Source organism: Pelodiscus sinensis, chromosome 1 (assembly GCF_049634645.1).
Source record: "Pelodiscus sinensis isolate JC-2024 chromosome 1, ASM4963464v1, whole genome shotgun sequence".
Taxonomy (NCBI): Eukaryota; Metazoa; Chordata; order Testudines; family Trionychidae; genus Pelodiscus; species Pelodiscus sinensis.
Window position 1 is genome coordinate 22167506 of NC_134711.1, and position 20577 is coordinate 22188082.

A 20577-nucleotide genomic window follows, 5' to 3' on the forward strand; every position below is an offset into this window, starting at 1 on the left:
CACGGACACTTTTCCTCAAAAAGTGCTTTTGCAGAAAAGCATCCGTGCCAATCTAGACGCTCTGTTCCGAAAATGCTTTTAACGGAAAACTTGTCCGTTAAAAGCATTTCCGGAAAATCATGCCAATCTAGATGCAGCCCTGGTGTCCAACTCTCATTTGTTGTACTGGTGGGTAATGAGAGGTTAATACAAGAAGACATAAGTCAAAAGACAAGTACTCTAATGCTACATCTACACTGCAGTGCTACTTTGGCATACTGCAGTATCCCGAAATAGCCATCCCACATCTTCACAGAAAGCCCGTTATTCTAAAATATAACAGGTTCACTATTCTGACATCCCTGTAAACCTCAAACATTTTGGAATAGTAGTTTTTTTAAAAGCACCAAATTATGAAATAAGCTTTTTTGAAATAAGATTGAAATAAGATACGCAATTTCCATAGCTCAAATTGCATGTTATTTCGAGCTATGGTACAGTATAGATGCACCCTAAAGGATTGAACTTGATGAATTTCACCCCATTACAAATGTATTTTGCCAATCAGCAAAAGTTTTTATCAAAGTATAAACCAAGAAGTTGTGGAAAAATTTACGGGGACCAGGTGTGAGCCAGGGATCAGCTGATTCACAGATCACACTGTGCCCCTCCGTTGTGCTTAAATGTATTAAGAGTCTTCCGGCCGGGGCTAGGAGCTAACCCCTCTGTGGCTCCCCCACTTATTGACTAGTCAAAGGAAAATCCATCAACAAGTTGGTCAGTTGATTAAACTAAATTTAACATCTCTACTCCCTACAGTCCACTTTGGACATGGTGATTCTTTCATCTAGAGTTATGGCCTTTCCTGTAACCTTAAGAAGAGCTTCTTGGTTGCAGAGCACTGGTATAGCTTCCATATGGCTAAAAGACAATTGAGGACTTACCCTCTGACTGTTGATTTTTAGTTTCAGAGAAAAATGACAAAATATTACGTTCCATGAAGAATTCTTGAGCAGCATTGCATTCATTCACTGGAGGCAGGAGCTTTAATGGCAGAGCCCCGGCACACCCAGTTTTAAAAAACAAAGTGTTCCTAAGACTGCATCCAAAATTTGTCTTATGTAGTTTTACCTGACCCAGATAAAATACTTACCTGTATTCTTTCCTAAGCCACATTCAAACACTGATGAGCAGGCCTTTCATGCATTGGATGTGAGATGGTGCTTGCCATTTTATTGTGCAGCTCAGATGATGGGTTGGGTGGTTTTTTCATGGACTGTTTCCAGCTACATAAATTCCTTTTTAAAAAAAAATGATATTTGGAGTAGCTCAATCCACCCGCCCTCCCCCACAAAGGGCTCATTCAACAGGGGTCCAACTGACATCAGTGGCCTTTCTCAACCATGTTTCAATATTGAACATTTTCAGGGTGGTTACCTGGTTTCCATATATACTTTTACCAAACACTGCTATTGTGGCTGTATCTAGATTGGTTGTAAACTCTGGGAAGGTAGTTCTGCAGCCATTCTTTAAGAAGAGTACAAGCTCACCTCCTATGGCTTGCAAGTCAAGTAATTCTAATATGCATGTGCAACCACTCATGGAAGAAAAGATAGTACCTGTATTGTAACTTATTCTTTGAGATGTGGATGCAGACATGCATTCCACTATCCATCCTCTATCCCTCCCCATTCTCCACTCTATCTTAACTATCAGAATTTGGTGTGAAGGAACTAAGAAGGATCAGGATGGTCCAGCCCTTAAATAACCAATGGGTAGCCTAACGAGCCAGAAGGTTGCAAGTGCCTCCCCAACAGGTACTGCTACGTAAAGTTTTCTCTGGCTTTGTTTTGCTAGGCATACACACACCTGAGTGGAATACACCTCTGCACTCATTTCTCAAAGAAAAATCATCATACAGGTTGTCATAGCTCCTTCCCCACTCTGGCACAATTAATGCAGAAGTGGGGGCCCGCAAAAGTACCCCAAAACCTTATCTTTCCAGACTTTGGTAAAAAAAAAACTTCCCCCCAAAATCTTAACAACCTAGATTTTGGGGATAAAAACTCCGCTCAAGTAATAAGAAAATCAGGGGAGAGATCACTTGGGAAATTTCACCCCTAAAGTACAAACCAGGACACACAAATTAACCAATACCAAGTTAATAAAAAGAAAAGAGAAAGAACTTTTATTATTACCACAATATTCCTGTTGCAAGCATAATGACTAGATGGAAAAGTAACAAAGTAATATACTCATGGAGGGGAAACACACCATGGGCCAGGAGCTTAGTTACAAAGGAGAGCAAAACCCATTTCTAAATGCACAGACATCAGATCCCTGTTCCCAAATCATAAAACAATAAAAACTTATGGATTTATCTAAACTTTACCCTACTTACAGATAATGAATTCTTTTCTTGGAGGGAGTCATTCTGTCTGTCCACCTCAGTAACTGGAGAGAAACTGCCCAGAGACAAAGGAGGGAGAAACCAAAAATTCCTTTGTCCCAGTTTGAAATTCCTATCTACATTCCTATTGGCCAACTCTACCTGGCTTAGGTATAGTTAACCTCTTAGTCCCCAGGCTGCTGGCTAACCCCCAAGATCATGACACAGGTAAGCAATTCTTTTATTTTAGCAACTCTGGGAGAAACAAAAACTGCTAGAGAGTCCTAATTTGTGTTACTGGCTTTTTCCATAGCAAGTGACCCTAGCTGGCATTGAGTTGTGTAGCTGTATAGGGTTATTTTTCATCAGGGTGAATCTTCTTGAACAACTTCTTCCATATTTAGACACTAAAAGTACTTTCAGTAGTAGCAGGCCTATTTTTCTTTTTCAACCTCTTCTTACTGTGACTAACGCAAAGAAAATCCCAGTGTCCTTTTCTTCAGATGTTCTTATTTTTCACTTAACATTATAGAGACACTCACACATACACACACGTGCGTATGCACACACACACATATATTTTATATAGAAAATATAAAAATATGGACAGTAATGACGCAATGTAAGCTGTTGTTGAAGGGCTTTTGTGTCTTTCCCCAATGTGGCATATAGCAAGTACTACATGAACTACAAAAATGATTTTGATGGTGGAAATGGATTTTCTTCATCTCAACATATCAAGATCCATAATGCTTCCCTTCTTTCTATTCCCAGGAATCTGCAGTGAACACATTATAAAAGGACATGAAAGGCAGCACCTTTTTCTGAAAGCAGACTTAGCATTAGGATTGTTAGCATAAACAGGCTGCTGTGAGGTGGTACTGCCATCAATTAATAAAGTGACCTGCTCATATGCAAATGAAAGTGCCTTGAGCCTTTTTTTAAAAAAACCTAGGATTTTATGTTAATACTTGAGCATCTAATGAACACATTTGAAAGGTGACTCATTCTGTATTTAAAAACCTGGCTCAAGTGCATCATAAGCAAAGTCCCTGAATATTCCCATATAATTTGTATCTTTTTCTGACAATTACTACTGTTCTGCTAACTGGATGCTACTTTTCTGGCAATGAATCAAATGCACAGCTTACACTGTGCATATATGCTATACATAGCACATATGGTCACAAAAGAGGAATTACTATGTCCGAACTTGATATGTGTATTGTCCAAACCTTGCAATAGAACCTGCTAGTTTTCACCTTCAAGATTTTTTACAATTTTTTTCTTGAATCAATAGCTCCACTAGATCAGATGAAGAAGTCCTCTACAAATACTGTTCTGCCCTGAAGGTGAAATATTATATTAATTTTTAAAAAGACAAAGTAAACAACATGGAACTAAATTGTCCCTTCCATTACCCAGGATAAACCATGGAGGTCAATTATGTTTGAGAAGCATAAAATAGTTTATTTCATTAATATAAAGATTTTTGGCACATTGTTATGCTTTCTGTGATGCTGCCAGTTGCAGAAATTATATAAAATTTATAAAAACTCCACAGCCCATTGTCTCAAAAGGAAAATTGGAAAGCACAGTGTAAGTTAGTCATCTTCCCAACTCCAAATTACTGTTGTGAGAAGTAGCCTCTTCAATTTGTATTTATAATATTGTCCTTTTATAAATGTTTACTGCTTGCTTCTCATCCCTGGACAATCAGCACCAGACACAGTGGAACAAATAATGAAGAGTAACTGCAGTGCACACAGCCACAATTGTTCAAATGTCTAGCTTGCTATTTTATGAAACATGAAAGTATTGCTCTCATGTAATCTTTCAGTCCCACAGTGAAAACAGAATACATGCCACTTTTTAATGACAAGAAAAATCATCAGGAGGCTGCTTAAATCAAATGTAGCAGAAGATTCTCCTAACTGCAGCCATGCAGTAAACTATGCTCTGCTAACCTTATCTTCCAAACTTCAGCTAGCAGCCCAGAGTTTGCACTCTGGCAATTCCATTTGACTGGTCTGCATAGAATTTTAATTAAATATAGCTTTCAGGCTGCATCTCAAATGGAAGAGTGAAATTAATGCATACCCCTATATAGAATGTGTGTCTATTGTTATGGTACACAAAGGAGATTTTTAAATTTAATTTTTTCCGAAGCAATGACTATGCTAAGATGTTAGATAATTAGTGGTTTAATCCATCTATTTCAAGGAATAAAATAGGTTCTCCATAATATGTCCAATTCATTAAATTGTTTCAGATTTTTACATTAGAAAATGAGAATGTCCATCTGAAATATCAATAGTTGGGCTTGTTCATAAATACTATTATACATCATTCCATTAGAAAAACCTGGGTTAATAGGCCAATATTAAATCATCACATTATTTTTATATATTCACAGAAAATACAACCACTGTATATAAGTTGTTCAGATATAATATTAGGAGAGTATATGTGCACTGCAATAAATCAATAAACTTTAAAAAACCCACAAATGTAAGAAACAAAATCACAAAGCATTGTGTGTATATATATATATATGTGTGTGTAAGATTAATTATATACACGTACACTCTCTATATATTTATATAAATATTTATTAGCTACCTTTTTAATTTGTTCTTTCACAGAAAGTAACTATATTATCATTAAGATGAAACAATAAATAAGAGTACAAAAGCTTCACAAGATGAAGGCAAAGTGTGTGTCTATGTTTGTAAGACAAATCCTTTATAGTGTTGTATCCCAGGTGGGCAGGAACTTTTTTAAGCAAAACACTGGGCCTTCATAGCAAGATATAAACATGAGTTTTCTTGATCATATATGCACTGAGGGTAAAATTCATCTTTGTACAGATGGTCAGCACAGGATATAAGTGCTACTTGCCTCAGATTTGATTATTCATGGAGCATAGACCAGACTCCCTATGTCCAGTGCCAGGAAGCCCAGGGCTTTGTAAAACCTGGAAAGGATTTTCTAGGATCAGTCTCTTTTATTGGGTTGTGCTAAAGTTCTGGTGAGATGTCTGGACTAGAAAATCCCAGGACCTTTGCTGTTGATCATCTTATTTAAATAAATTATTTTCCACTTGTGCATTTGTTATTGCAATTCTAAAATAACCCTAGCAAAGAGACACAAATTGTGTAAAATTGAGAATGCAAACAAAAGGGTTCAATTTACTTCAGAAAGACTTATTATAGACATAACATTTTGTAAATTAACAGAAAAACTTAGACTAAGAAAAGACTAAGGTACAGGCTTTTGAGCTTTAAATTACTCATCTATGGAGTTCAATTTTGAGTTAAATACCATCTGCCAATCTTCATAGGAGAATTGTTCATTCTTTATATCTTCAGGGACAGTCAAAGCAGGAACTCCAGCACAGGCCAGTGTGACAGAAAGACCTGCCCTTGGAGTGCTGCTGCCAGAAATTCTGCCTGTTCATTAAGATGCCACAGCAGTCTAAACAGGTTCAGTCAGAGCAGAACCAATGTTTACTATTTCAGATGTGTATCTTTGAGAGGTATCCAGCAGAGAATATTTTTAAAAGCTGTTCCTGTCTGCAGCTCTTTCAGACTCACTTTGTCAGTTAAATCTTTCTTTCCTGTCAGCCTTTTACACCACATCAACGGGAACCTCTTCACAGAATAGTTATGAAAGGAAGGACTCAGTTCAAGTCATGCAGGTGGATTCGTGCTAGGCCAATAATTTACAGTGCGGATGAACTATGATTGTTCTATCTAACCTAGGTTTATAGCAGGGCTGTTGATTAATCACAGTCAACTTACATGGTTATATAAGAAAAAATTAATTGTGATTAAAAAGAATATCAATTGAATATCAATTGTTAAAAAGAATATCAATTAAAACTAAATAGTTGGATGTTTTTCTATATTTTAAAATATGCTGATTTCAATTAAAATACAATACAAAGTGTTTAATACTCACTTTATATTTTTATTACAAATATTTTCACTGTAAAAACGATAAAATAACTAGTTTTTTATATCACAGCATACAAGAACTATAGTGAAATCTCTTTATTGTGAAGGTGCAACTTACAAGTGTAGATTTTTTGTTGTTACATAACTCCACTCAAAAAGAAAACAATGTGAAACTTTTTTGAGCCTACAAGTCCACTCAGTCCTATTTCTTGTGCAGGCAACTGCTTAGAAAAATAAGTTTGTTTATATGTGAGATAATGCTGCCTGTTTCTTATTTACACTGTCACCTGAAAGTGAGAACAGGTTTCCACACTGCACTTTTGTGGCTGACATTGCAAGATATACTAAAGATATATCATGCTAGATATGCTAAAGATATAGCTGCTCCTTCATGCTTTGTCCACTATTCCAGAGAACTTAATTCAATGCTAGTGATTTTTATTAAACAATGTGTTAATTAAATTTGTGACTGAACTCCTTGGGCTATAATTGTATGTGTCCTGCCCTATATGTCATATGATAAAAGTCTTGATTGATGACCCAGCACATCATCATTTTTAAGAATGCTTTCACTGCAGATTTAACAAACTGCAAAGAAAGTACCAATGTGAGATTTCTCAGAATAGCTACAGCATTCAACCCAAGATTTGAGACTCTGAAGTGCCTTTCAAAATCTTAGAGGGAGGACTTCTGTGGTATTCTTTCAGAAGTTTCAAAAGAGCAACAGTCTGATGCAGAAACTACAGAACATGAACCACCAAAAAAAAAATCAACCTTCTGGTGGTGGCATCTGACTCAGATGATGAAAAAGAACATGTGTTGGTTCATGTGGTCCCTATTTCAAAGTAAAATATATAATTGACATAGCTCAATTTGTGTAGTTTATTTTGAGTTAAGCCCTGCAGTACAGACATCTCTACACTCCAGTTGTCCTATCTGTAAGATGGGGGTACCAACACTTATTTGTCTCTCAGAGAGTCCCTCATCTCTATTGCTATTCTTACAGTGGATTTCAATTGAATTCTGTAAATAGTTTCCACATTAAAAAAACAGCTCCAGTACCAACTCCATTTGTTGATTTTTAGCAAGTCACTTACAGTAAGTCAACACTGCAACACTATTTTGAAATAAGTAGCTCTATTCCGAAATAACTTAGTCCACATCTACACAGCAGGCAGTTATTTTGAAATAGTGTCAAAATACTGCCAAGCTGGAGGACTTCTTACTCCAACTCCTGTAACCTTCATTGTGTGAGGAATAAGGGAAGTCAGAGGAAGAGTGCTCTATTTTGAAATAAGTGCTATGTAGGTGCTCCCTATTTCAAATTAAGATATGTAATTGATGTAGCTCAATTTGTGTAGTTTATTTTGAGGTAAGCCCTGCAGTGTGAACTGTCTACACTCCAGTTGTCCTATCTGTAAGATGGGGGTAGCAACACTTATTTGTCTCTCAGAGGAGAGCTGTGAGGATTAGTTAATGCTTGTATAGTGTTTTGATGACAATGGCTATATACAGGCAGTCCCCGGGTTACATGGATCCGACTTACATCGTATCCCTACTTACAAAAGGGGTGAGGCAACCCTGCACTAGCTGCTTCCCCCCAGCAGACCAGGGAGACGCGGAGCAGCTTCTCTCAGCAGACACCTCAGCTTGAGAATAAAGGACTGAGGGAAGTGAGGTGTGGGAGAATAAAACTGAGCTCTGGAGAAATGTTTGGCTAGAGTTTCCCCTACAATATGTACCAGTTCCGACTTACATACAAATTCAACTTAAGAACAAACCTACAGTCCCTCTCTTGTACGTAACCCGGGGACTGCCTGTACTGCAAGTGCTTAGTTTAATTATAATAGTGATGTTATGACAGTCCATGCTGAGTAAAAGGCAAAAATTAAGCAATGTAAATTATTTAAAATAAAGGTTGCTAAGTAATTATATTTGTAATAATCTAAAGTTCTGCTTAGTAATATGGACAGTGTTGGGAGTATTCAATATGATTCTACCCACCCCCCTTCCCCGGGGACAGCCACCACCAGCTTGGTAATGGACAGACCTAGAACCCTTGGGGCAAAGTAAAGATAAGGGGGCACCCAGACTATAGGGACAGTGGGGGAGTCCTCCAGTGGCACAGTGGATAAAGTACCTACTTCTGGAGCCAGAAGTGGAGGGCTTGAGACCCCTCCCCCCAGGGGTCCGGCACTGGTACCACCAGCTTGGTGATGGATAGACTGGGCACCCTTGGCACAACAGAAGGACAAGGGGGGCCTAGAATGTAGGGCAACTTCCCTGTAAATAAATACAATCATATGCTGTAGATACCTTTGGAAGAAGAATGCCAACATATCACAGGGCAATGAGATCATATGTGATACATAGCATAGCTGTCTGCAGAATCAAAAAAGTAGCTCAACTAAAATGTATTGTTCAAGAGACTGAATTCTGGCTTGGTATACCAATTTTCAGGTCATTACTATACTTGCTGCTGCCATTGCATATGTTTAAAACTTGGCATTGGCTTTGAGCACTATATCCAACTTTGTTATCCACTCACCACCCAATAAAAATCTATTCTTTCATTATTAGAAATCTTGGCATTCTGTACTGTATTTACTGAGAGTGATAACTCTTTGTTTTTCAGAGCTTCCATATGGCTGGGAGAAGATTGATGATCCCATTTATGGCACTTATTATGTTGAGTAAGTTCCCAACTTCAATATTAATTTGCTGTTAATATTTCATAACCTGGTATTAATATCCTGTGCAGTATTTGACTTGGAAAGGTATGAGCATAATTATTTTTCCCTTTTAACTTCAGATAATGCAGGAATTATCAGACTTCAGTCCAGCTTCAGTGACTGAACATTTTCAGTGTCTCTCAGACTGGTTACTCTGTGGCTGTGTCTACACTGGGCCACTTATTCCAGAAAATCAGCCGCTTTTCCGGAATAAGCTGCGAGCTGTCTACACTGGCCCTTGAATTTCCGGAAAAGCAACGATGCTCTACTGTACAAAATCAGCCGCTATTCCGGAAAAACTATTCTGCTCCCGCTCGGGCATAAGTCCTTATTCCAGAACACTGTTCCAGAAAAGGGCCAGTGTAGACAGCCCAGTAGTCTTTTCCGGAAAAAAGCTCCGATCGCGAAAATGGCGATCGGGGCTCTTTTCTGGAAAAGCGCGTCTACATTGGCCACAGACGCTTTTCCGGAAAAAGGGCTTTTCCGGAAAAGCAGCCTGCCAATGTAGACGCTCCTTTTCCGGAAAAACTGAAAACGGAATAGTATTCCGTTTTAAGCAGTTCCGGAAATTCATGCCAGTGTAGACACAGCCTGTCACTTCTATTTCAGCTCTGATCTCATATTACAGAAATATTTGGGTGGGGTTGAGGGGAGCATTTAAAACAGATCTGTTTTATTTTCAGCTTAAAAAAATGTAGATATGAATTAAACAAGGTGCCGTTTCTTCTAATCCAGGGATGGAATAAAGCTTAATCATTTTCACTTCGTAAAGATACTCTCCTTGGGAGACAAACTATGCTTTAAGTCTGAGTCACATTATTGATATGAGTACAGGATGTATCTTATATGACATTTTTTACACTCACTCATGGCATTGTGGTTTTGTACCCAAAGGCAAAGATAGAAAATAATGATTTTTTTTATTTTCTTGGAACAATCCCTGCTTGCATTTTTCCAGGAAAATGTGGTATATGTGCAAAAAAGAGGATATTCCTTTTCCCTTTCATTTAGTATAAGTTTTTGCGCTGTCAGGATAATTTGATTATTACCCAAAAGATAAGGTATAATTTATTAGCTTACTTAACTAGAGCCTACATAAAATGCCCAAGAATTGATAGAGTTAAAAACAGGGCTTGTTTCTCTTCTGCCTTTTATCTTGTGTAGCCACTGACACTTGTGTAGACTGTCTAAACTGGCAATAAACTGATAGATAATTAAGGTGACAGCATTTTATTCTCTCTGCACAAGTGTCATTGACAACACAAAGTAAAAAAGCAGTGGAGAATCAAGCCCAGAAATTATTAACTCACTTTCCCCTTGTCCTGGCCCACAGAGAGTGAATTGAGAGCCCATCTAAGTGAGGGAAGGGGTAAAGATAGATGTGTGTTTCATAGATTTTTATCTTCAGCTCCATTTATTCTAGAGGTAAGGTCTCACAAAAGGCTTTGAAAAGAACAGCTCAAACTCAGGATATGTCTATGCTACAGAGTTTTGTCCAAAAACCAGCCATTTTTCTGACAAAACTTGAGGAACATCCACACTGCAATTGCTTTCTTTTGCAAGAATATCAAAAGAACAGAGGCATTTTTACGGTATTGGCAATCCCCATTCTATGAGGAAGAAGCCTTTTTGCAAAAGAGGTGCCCTGGTAGCCATTCTGTCCATAGCAATCACAGCTTACATATGAGAGCATCCATTCAGTCTGGACACTGTCTTTTGAAAAAGCAGATGACTTTTTTGATGCACTTTTGCAGTGTAGACACTCTCTTTCTCAAGTTTTTTCAGAAGATCTCTTCCGAAAAAAAGCTTCTTTCAAAAGAAGCCTGTAGTCTAGACGTAGCCTCAGATCCTTACATTGATAGCCTCACTTTGTTTCTTGAGTTACTCAGTGCAAATTACTGTGTTTTACTATTTGCTTATCACATAGTTCTCTGACACCCTATGATCTCTTGATTCTATAGTTGTTAGCTCTGGTGCTCTCCTACTTCCAAATGGCAGTGCAGAGCCATGTTGCTATCAGTTTGGGTGGCAGGATGGTAGAGTACCCCTGAGATCTCTCATAATTTAAGAGCCAAGTTTTTAGGGTATTTTCTCCAAAGCTGAGAAAAAAGTCAAAGCACCTGAGCTTTCATTCCTTTTCCCCCAGACCTTCCAAAACAGAACCAGAAATGTAATAGTAATTTGTGGGTTAGGTTGTGAGTGGTTAGTGCACCTAGTGCTCCCCACACCTTAGCAGACCACTCTAAACAGTCCTGGTCCTCCTCTACTCACAGATGGGGTGAGGTGGTTTGAGTCCCGCCTGCAATAAGCTGTGGTAGAGGAGCCCAGACCTACCAATTCCATCAGGCTCCAACCCAGGAACTTGAGACGGTCAACAATATCTGGGGCCTCCAAAGTGTTAGGTTCCATAGTCACTTCCTGCAAATGCTTTTCTCTTCTAGCGTTCAGTCCCAGGCAAGATATAAAGAAAAAGGATGGTAACCAACCCTTCAGCCCTAATTTGGCTGAGGATATAGCCCCACTTCCCTCAGAAGGGCTTCTCCAGCACCTTTGTCAGAAGCTTTAAGGGTAAGTCTGTCTTCTACAGGCTTCCCTGTCTGTGCTGGGTTGCACCCTTGTAAGCCCCTTCTCCAGTTGGAACATACTCTGCTGGAGTGTGAAGCCTTGTATATTATAAAAAATGCCAAGAAATTACCCCTCTGTCTTTATGTTTGGGTTTCTATAAGTTCCCTGGGTAGTAAATGATGATGTTCAGATATCTGTTCAGATATCACTTTATAGCAATCCTCTTCATATCTCCTACCTGTATATTTATACAGTTGCTAGTACAACTATTCCCCGACGTATGACCACCGTGACTTACGACCATCCACACTTACGACCAACCTTGCAGCAGCACGTTGTGTTTGCGTGTCTGCGGTCAGGCAGCGTGTTTACGTTTCATTCTCTTACAGTGTTTTCAGTGTTTGCTTGTGGCCATCATGTCAAGTAAAAGAAAAAGGGCTAATGATAAGGGAGATGGTAAGGGAGGTGAGAAAAGAAAGAGAAAAACTATTGATTTGGAACAGAAAATAGCGATAGTGAGACAATATGAATGGGGTCAAACAGTGTCCTTCATGTCGCGTAAGCTAGGGCTATCAAAATCCACTATCAGCACCATTATAAAGGATAGTGATCGCATTCGTGAAGCAGTGAAAGGGTCTGCTCCTATGAAATCAAAAATTCTAACAAAGCAAAGAGCAGGTCCCATCCTGGAAATGGAAAAACGCTTAGTGCTTTGGATGAAAGACCAAATTGAAAAACACACGCCATTAAGTCTCATGATGACACAAGCTAAGGCTTGTAGTCTTTTTGAAGACTTAAAGAAAAAGGAGGGGTATGACTATGACCAAACTTTCGCTGCCAGTCACGGTTGGTTCAACCGTTTCAAGATGCATGCAAACCTTCATAATGTGAAATTAAATGGGGAGGCAGCCAGCGCTGATTCAAAAGCAGCAGAACCTTTCATAGAAGAATTGGATAAGCTGATAAAAGAAGGAAATTATTTTTCAGAACAGATCTTTAATGTTGATGAGACAGGTCTCTTTTGGAAGAAAATGCCCAAACGTATCTTCATACATAAAGAAGCAAAAACTATGCCTGGTTATAAGGCTTTCAAAGATCGTCTAACAGTCTTGTTAGGAGGCAATGTTTCTGGGTATAAATTGAAACCCCTCTTGATTTATCACTCTGAAAACCCTAAAGCCTTCAAGAATATCAGCAAGGCTACTTTACGAGTCCATTATCGTGCTAATAAGAAAGCCTGGATAACGCTTGCACTTTTTGAAGATTGGTTCATGAACTGCTTCATCCCTGAAGTCAAGTCATATTTTCTGGAGAAAGGAATTCCTTTCCAAATTTTGCTTATTTTGGATAATGCTCCAGGTCACCCTCAATACCTAAATGACTTACATTCCGATGTAAAAGTGGTGTTTCTGCCTCTCAACACCACATCTGTGCTCCAACCCATGGACCAGGGGGCCATAGCTGCTTTCAAAGCATATTATAGTAAAACTCCAATAGGCCGGCATCCAATAGTTGGGCACTCCTGATAGTCCGGCATCAAAATGGCAAGAGCCTAGTGAGTGAGCTTCGGCAAAAAATGAGTCACAAGGTGACAGCGGCAGCAGCTGAACTGAGCAAAAAGGGAAAAAAGGCTTAAAAAAACTAAAACATTACAGTATACTGTATACAGTATGTACAATAAAAAAGGGTTAAGACCACTTTATATACAGTATATAATGTATACAGTATATATATAACCAGCTTATAGTACCTCCTGATAGTCCAGCATATTTAATAATCCGCCACCACCTAGGTCCCATAGGTTCCGGATTATTGGAAGTCTACTGTATCTTTGCAACACATTTGCAAAGGCAGTAGCTGCCACAGAATGCGAAAACGGCAAAACATTACGTGAATTTTGGAAGGACTGCTACATTCTGCATTGCATAAGGAACATTGCTGCAGGGTGGGAAGAAGTTACTCCACAATGTATGAATGGCATATGGAAGAAAATCCTAAAAAGATTTGTGAACTGTTTCAAAGGGTTTGAAAAAGAAAAGGAACTGGAAGACATTGTACAGCTGGTGAAAGAAGTGGATCTGGAAATGGATAATGAAGACATACACCAACTGATTGAGGATGTTGGGGAGGAGCTGCGCAATGAAGATTTAATGCAGCTTGAGGCGGAGAGGGTAGCAGACGAAGAGAGACAAACAGCCCAAGAAGAAGAAGCAGCCCCCAAAAACTTTGTGATTAAAGAAATGGCTGCAGCTTTCAGCAAAATAAATGAAGGAATGCAAATGTTTGAAAAAATTGACCCTAATGTTGCGAGATTCTCAAAAGTGGATCGTTTAATTCAGGATGCCCTGGCTTGCTATAAGGAAATTTATAACGAGAAGAAAAAACGAATTGTCCAGTCCAAAATGGATATTTTTTTAAAGAAAGCCCCCAGCAGTGCTGCCTCCCGTACTGAACCAATGCCTTCTACAAGCAAAGGAACTGCTGAAATAGAATCTGTTGATGATATTGACGATGTTCTTACTGTAGTTTTTTACTCCTCCGATTCCCCATCCAATTAATTCAATTCACATTACTGTAATTAAATTACTGCATTGTGTTTTGTATTTCATGTTCATGTTTGTTAAATACAGTTTGCTGTTGCTGAAGAAGTGTTGTTTTTTGCGTGAGTTTCTATTTTTCGTTGCTGATTGCTGTGTTGTTGGTGCTTGGTTACGCTTCGAGTGTTTGGGGTATTTCTGACTTACGAACAAATCAAGTTACGACCAGCTATTCGGAACGTAACCTGTTCGTAAGTTGGGGTACGCCTGTCACTAATGATCTTCTGCACAAGTGACTGTGTATTTTAGAGACTAACAGGTGTTGTAAAGTTCCCGTTCATTAAGCTGTCACGGAGACATCTCCGTTGTCCTAAATATTGCCTAAAACAGTCTGGCAGTGTTAAGGTGTATGCTAGGGGTGCACAATAATTTTTGATGGTGGGGGCCACACCAAACATCTGGAAAGTGGTCTAACACTGCACTCTTCCATAATATTAATGAAGGAGGTGCAGGGCCTGGGATGGAGGTTGGGTGCAGAAAGGAGCTTGGGGATCTAAGAGAGGGAATCATAGAATCATAGAATCATAGGACTGGAAGGGACCTCAAGAGGTCATCGAGTCCAGCCCCCCGCCCTCAAGGCAGGACCAAGCTCTGTCTACACCATCCCTGACAGATGTCTATCTAACCTGATCTTAAATATCTCCAGAGAGGGAGATTCCACCACCTCCCTTGGCAATTTATTCCAATATTTGACCACCCTGACAGTTAGGAATTTTTTCCTAATGTCCAATCTAAACCTCCTCTGCTGCACTTTAAGCCCATTACTCCTTGTCCTGTCCTCAGAAACCAAGAGGAACAAATTTTCGCCTTCCTCCTTGTGACACCCTTTTAGATATTTGAAAACCGCTATCATGTCCCCCCCTTAATCTTCTTTTTTCCAAACTAAACAAGCCCAGTTCATGAAGCCTGGCTTCATAGGTCATGTTCTCTAGACCTTTAATCATTCTTGTCGCTCTTCTCTGTACCCTTTCCAATTTCTCCACATCTTTCTTGAAATGTGGCGCCCAGAACTGGACACAGTACTCCAGCTGAGGCCTAACTAGTGCAGAGTAGAGCGGCAGAATGACTTCATGAGTTTTGCTTACAACACACCTGTTGATACAATCTAGAATCATATTTGCTTTTTTTGCAACAGCATCACACTGTTGACTCATATTCAACTTGTGGTCCACTGTGACCCCTAGATCCCTTTCCACCATGCTCCTTCCTAGACAGTCGCTTCCCATCTTGTATGTATGGAACTGATTGTTCCTTTCTAAGTGGAGCACTTTGCATTTCTCTTTATTAAACTTCATCCTGTTTACCTCTGACCATTTCTCTAACTTGCTAAGGTCATTTTGAATTATGTCCCTATCCTCCAAAGAAGTTGCAACCCCACCCAGTTTGGTATCATCTGCAAACTTAATAAGCGTACTCTCTATCCCAATATCTACATCATTGATGAAGATATTGAACAGTATGGGTCCCAAAACAGACCCTTGCGGAACTCCACTTGTTATCCCTTTCCAGCAGGATTTAGCACCGTTAACAACAACTCTCTGACTACAGTTATCCAGCCAATTATGCACCCACCTTATCGTGGCCCTATCTAAGTTATATTTGCCTAGTTTATCAATAAGAATATCATGTGAGACCGTATCAAATGCCTTACTAAAGTCTAGGTATATAACATCCACCGCTTCTCCTTTATCCACAAGGCTCGTTATCCTATCAAAGAAAGCTATCAGATTAGTTTGGCATGACTTGTTCTTCCCAAACCCATGCTGGCTATTCCCTATCACTTTATTACCTTCCAAGTGTTTGCATATGATTTCCTTAATTACCTGCTCCATTATCTTCCCTGGGACAGACGTTAAACTGACCAGTCTGTAGTTTCCTGGGTTGTTTGGGTGAAAGAGGCAGTTGTGACCTGGGGCACTAGACTGAGGTGGAGGGGGTTGGATTGTGACCTAGGGCAGGGAATTGGGGTACAGAAGGGGGTGCAGGTATTTGGGTTGTGAGCTAGGGCAGGAGGGGACTATGATCTGGGGCAGGTATTGGTACGGGGATGCCGTATCTGGGAGGTGATATTGGTACGGGGGAGGGCCAGAGGATTTGGCTATGTGGCGTGGGGGGCAGAGGGTTGGGGAAGGAAGTGACTGGGGTGCCAGAGATAGGCTCTGCCAGAATTACCAGCCAGCAGCCGTTCCTGAATCAGCCTCCCTGCCTGCCCCGCCCCGGCACAAGCTGCAGCCATGTGCTCTGGGGCCTCTTGTGCTTCATGGCTGCCTGTTACTGAAACAGGCAGCTCTCATTGGACAGTTTCCTACCAGAAACTGGCAATGGGATTGTGCTGGAGGTGGGAGCAGCTCCTAACACTTCCCTCCTTTCCTCCAGATTCACAGTTTTTAAAGAAAAAAACGCCCCCACAGCCGCGTTTCTGAGCAGTGTGCGGGTGGGGCGAAGCAAGCAAGGACCCTGCCTGGACCTCCCCATAGCATCCGTGGGCCAGATTTGGTGGCTTGGTAGACCAGATCTGGCCTGCAGACCATATTTTGCCAGGCCTGGTGTATGCTGTTCCACTACATAGTCAGTGGAACTAAAATGGAGCATGCAGTTGTCTGCATTTTAAGCCCACCCTCAATCAGGCAGCCACAGGCTCCTGGCCCCAAATACTGCAATGCAGTTATGTTTCTAGGCTTCTGCCAATTTAACTCATCCAACAGACAAAATATAAGTGAGGGAAAGTGTGCATTAAAGTCGTATTGTACTTATTGTAATAGAAAAGCTTTAATGAGATCTAGCAGAGACCCGGAATAGAAGAATGGATGTTCATAGGCAGGCATTAAAAGTGAGACAGCATTACTTCTATACAGGCTTTTGTAGTGAATATAAGGAGCTGTATTTTAATATACTAAACTCAAAAATTTTGGAGTGAAAATTGTTTTACATTTTTCATTATACAAAGTGACAGTGTTACATCTTTCTTTATAGTAGTATTTAACAGATGACTTCATTTTTAACCAGATGAAATCACATTACAATCAACTCTCTTAATTATGTCATAAAATAGATAAATCATGAAAAGTTAGGTTATGAACCTTTGCATATTCAAATACAATCCAATGTTATAGGAAGCTCTTTAATGCTGTTAAGGAAAGATTATCCTACCCTGAGCTTATTAGAACACCTGTATCTCTCTAAAATCAAGAGGGGCAGTTTGTGTGTATAAACCACCAAAATAATTAGATTCAGTGTAGCACCTTACAGTGGTCACCCATAAGAAGTATTTGGATTCTTAGCACTCTGTTAAGCGCAAAATGCCTTGCAATTTTCTCTAGAGAGTGAGGGCCTAGATCCTGCTTCTCCTCTCAATTATACATAACTACAGATCAATGGATGTATATGCTCTTAATTCACCTTGCTATTGCAGATCTAAACTCTTATCTGCAGGGTATGGACATTTGCACTAACTGTAGTAGGTGCAACTTTCTACTTTCTACTTGGGTGAACTTTTGTACAACATTCTAACAGTACCTGTTGCTTAAAGACTAAACACTGGCATCCAGCCTTCTTCCTTCCAGAGCCCTACACAGAATTCTGTGCTGACCATTTTAGCTTTGTAATCGCAAAAAGAATCTCTCTACATTTATGGTTGATTAACTACAGCACAGTCTCCTTAATAGGACAGCTAACCTAACCATTTAGGTACTTATTGTAAACTGTGCAACATTTCCTTATCTTTTCTATCAGACACACTTTCTTTAAAAAAACCCAGGTTCTCTAGTAATTGTTTTCTTTAATAAAACAATTAAAAAAACTTTTTCTCTCTGGCCTGCCAGAGCTCTTATTTTCATCTGAACCTGGTCAAGGGTCCGGGCGTGTCCTTTTTTGGCCAGGCTGGTGGCCATACAGACTTAAGCATTGTTGTTTCTCTTCCTGGTGTTGATCTCCTAGAGCTTGGTCTCCTTGCCTCAGACCACAATGAGATCCAGGATCTCCTCACCAGTCCAGGCTGGTGCTCTTAAGAATCCCTGTCTAGTGGCAGCAGAGGATGCTGCAGCAGTGCTGGCAGCCATGGGGGGCTCAGAGGAAGCACTGGGGTCTGCCATGGCTCCTGAGATGATGCTGTGAGGCATGGGTTTTGGAAAGGCCTGCACATGCCACAAGCCCTTTTCCTGCAGTCTGCTGCTTTAAGCTCTTCAGGAGAAGGGGAGCAGTGGAGCTGGCAGGTGTTACCAGAGTGGCCACAAGTGCAGCTGTGAGAGGCCTCTGGAGGAATTATTTCTAATTAGCAGCACTGGATTGTCCACACTAATGCTATTTTGAAATAACAATTTCAAAATAAGAGAGATTCCCTGAGGAAAACAGGAGCACAGATTTTGAAATAACCAGCCCATTATTTAAATAACAGGCTTTGGTAGCGTGGTTGCTCTGCTTGTTATTTTGAAATAAGGGGCGTTATTCTGAAATAACTCCCTGGTGTAGACCAGGGCTATGAGAACATATAAGAGCTGAGCTGCTTTGAATAGCTATCCCTCTGTGCAGAAATATTTACCTGTCTGGAGCAATAGTAATTTACAGCACATCAAAAACTTCATATGCCCAGTACTGCATGATCCTGAATGCCCTCAAACCCTCTGTCTACATCAGGAAAGGCATGCAACATGACACAGAAGATGACCGCCCCCTTCTGGAATTGTTTCCTTGTCAGTGAAAAAATTTATCCTCCTGATAAAACACTCAGCAACTTAATATACAGGAGAAAGTTATGTATGAGATGCAGGTTATCAAACATACAGTATGAAAGAAGAACATATGCTAATATGCCATTGTAAATATTACATATTGAGAGAAAGTTCTGGCATTACAATGAGGGTTTTGTGTGTGTGTGTGTGTGTTTAGTGCTCTCACAAGACATGAAGTATTTTTTGCATTTTCCCATTTTTTTAAATAAAATGTAACAAATATAGTAAAGGGTTAAAATTTCTCCCTAGTATAATTTTGTTTTCTATTGTGGAAATCCAGCACATAATGGATTTGTCACTTTGATAAGCAATTTGTCTATACAGTCATCTTTTCGGTTGAGGTTTCTATTTTGTTATAAACAACTAATTTTGTTTTCAGCTTATCCAGGACCACTCTGCTCATAACACCATCCTGTTTCTATCTTGGAATCATGCATAGAAATCACATGTAGTGAAGTGTTCTGATAAAGTGTTTTTCAGTGATACTGCAGAATAGCCACATAGTTTGAAACTTGACATGTGTAGCAGAGTGCAGTAAATTGAAAGGACAGAGAACATCCAAATGGATCTTGGAAAGAAACAGTTTTTCCAATCTCAGAAAATTTTAAAGTTTATGAAAAAAATTTCCCACATGAATTGAGAGGAAGAGGTGGAATCTCAAATTTTCACAGAACAAAACTTTTTTCAAATTTAGGATAATTTGCTACATTGTTTTCAGATTTTTTTAATATTTTGTTTTGCTTTTGGCCTTTTTAATCTTTAACTTTGTTGTGCTATAATGATTACAAAAAATAATTTTGAAAATGTTGAAACAGAACATTTTGATAATTTCAAAAAAAAATTCTAAATATGTTTGAATTGAACAATTGTCTAAATTGACCTTTTCCCATTAAAAGTTTCAGTATCCACAAATTGACGTTTTCCAAAGAAAAAATGTTTTGTTGAAAAATTCAAGACCATCTCTACTTCCCAGTTATTTGTGCTATCAACTAGATCGTGCATGCCTCATTTGCACTGATTAGCACTAACCACACATTCTCATGATGGTCCAATGAAGTAAATAATATTTTTTCCTCAAATTGACTTAATTTTTAATCATAACCAATTATTTTCAGCCACATAAATAGAAGAACACAATTTGAAAATCCTGTCCTTGAAGCAAAAAGGAAGCTACAGCAGCATAACATGCCCAACGCAGAACTTGGAACAAAGCCTATGCAGGCCCAAGCTTTCCGAGGTACAGTAGCATGTCAGATATAAGAAAGAAAATATTTGCTATACTTTCCTGTTTTTATAACGGTGATTTAGCATAGTCCAGTTAAAATAGTAGTGTTGCCAATACTCACTAAATTATTAAAGCACATTTTGTCCTTTTTTTTTTCTTAAACCCTCAGCTTATTGAACTCTGAGACTCTGACCTTTCAATCTTTTTTCTCTTGTGGTTGCACAGAAAAATGGGGAAAACGTGCTCTGAATATTTCCTAAAGGCTCAGGGAAAGAAAGGAAAAACTACCCCAAATGAAGCATTCTTTAAAAATAACTTGAGATTGGCAACTGGAATCTTCTGTGATTTAGCATTACTTGGTATTCAGTATGTTTCTAAGATAACATATATAGCAAATAGCGTTT

At 39.3% G+C, this 20577-nt stretch overlaps 1 protein-coding gene across 19 annotated transcripts in view; it reads left to right on the forward strand.

Annotated features, from left to right (window-relative positions):
* The window catches only part of MAGI2 (membrane associated guanylate kinase, WW and PDZ domain containing 2), a 1141222-nt gene that overhangs the window by 888743 nt on the left and 231902 nt on the right, over positions 1-20577 (forward strand). For all 19 annotated transcript variants that reach the window (XM_075926597.1, XM_075926590.1, XM_075926502.1 and 16 more), the window contains 2 exons: positions 8963-9020; positions 20064-20185. In XM_075926597.1, coding sequence (XP_075782712.1) covers positions 8963-9020; positions 20064-20185 — 180 coding nt within the window. The remainder of the gene's footprint in view (positions 1-8962; positions 9021-20063; positions 20186-20577) is intronic.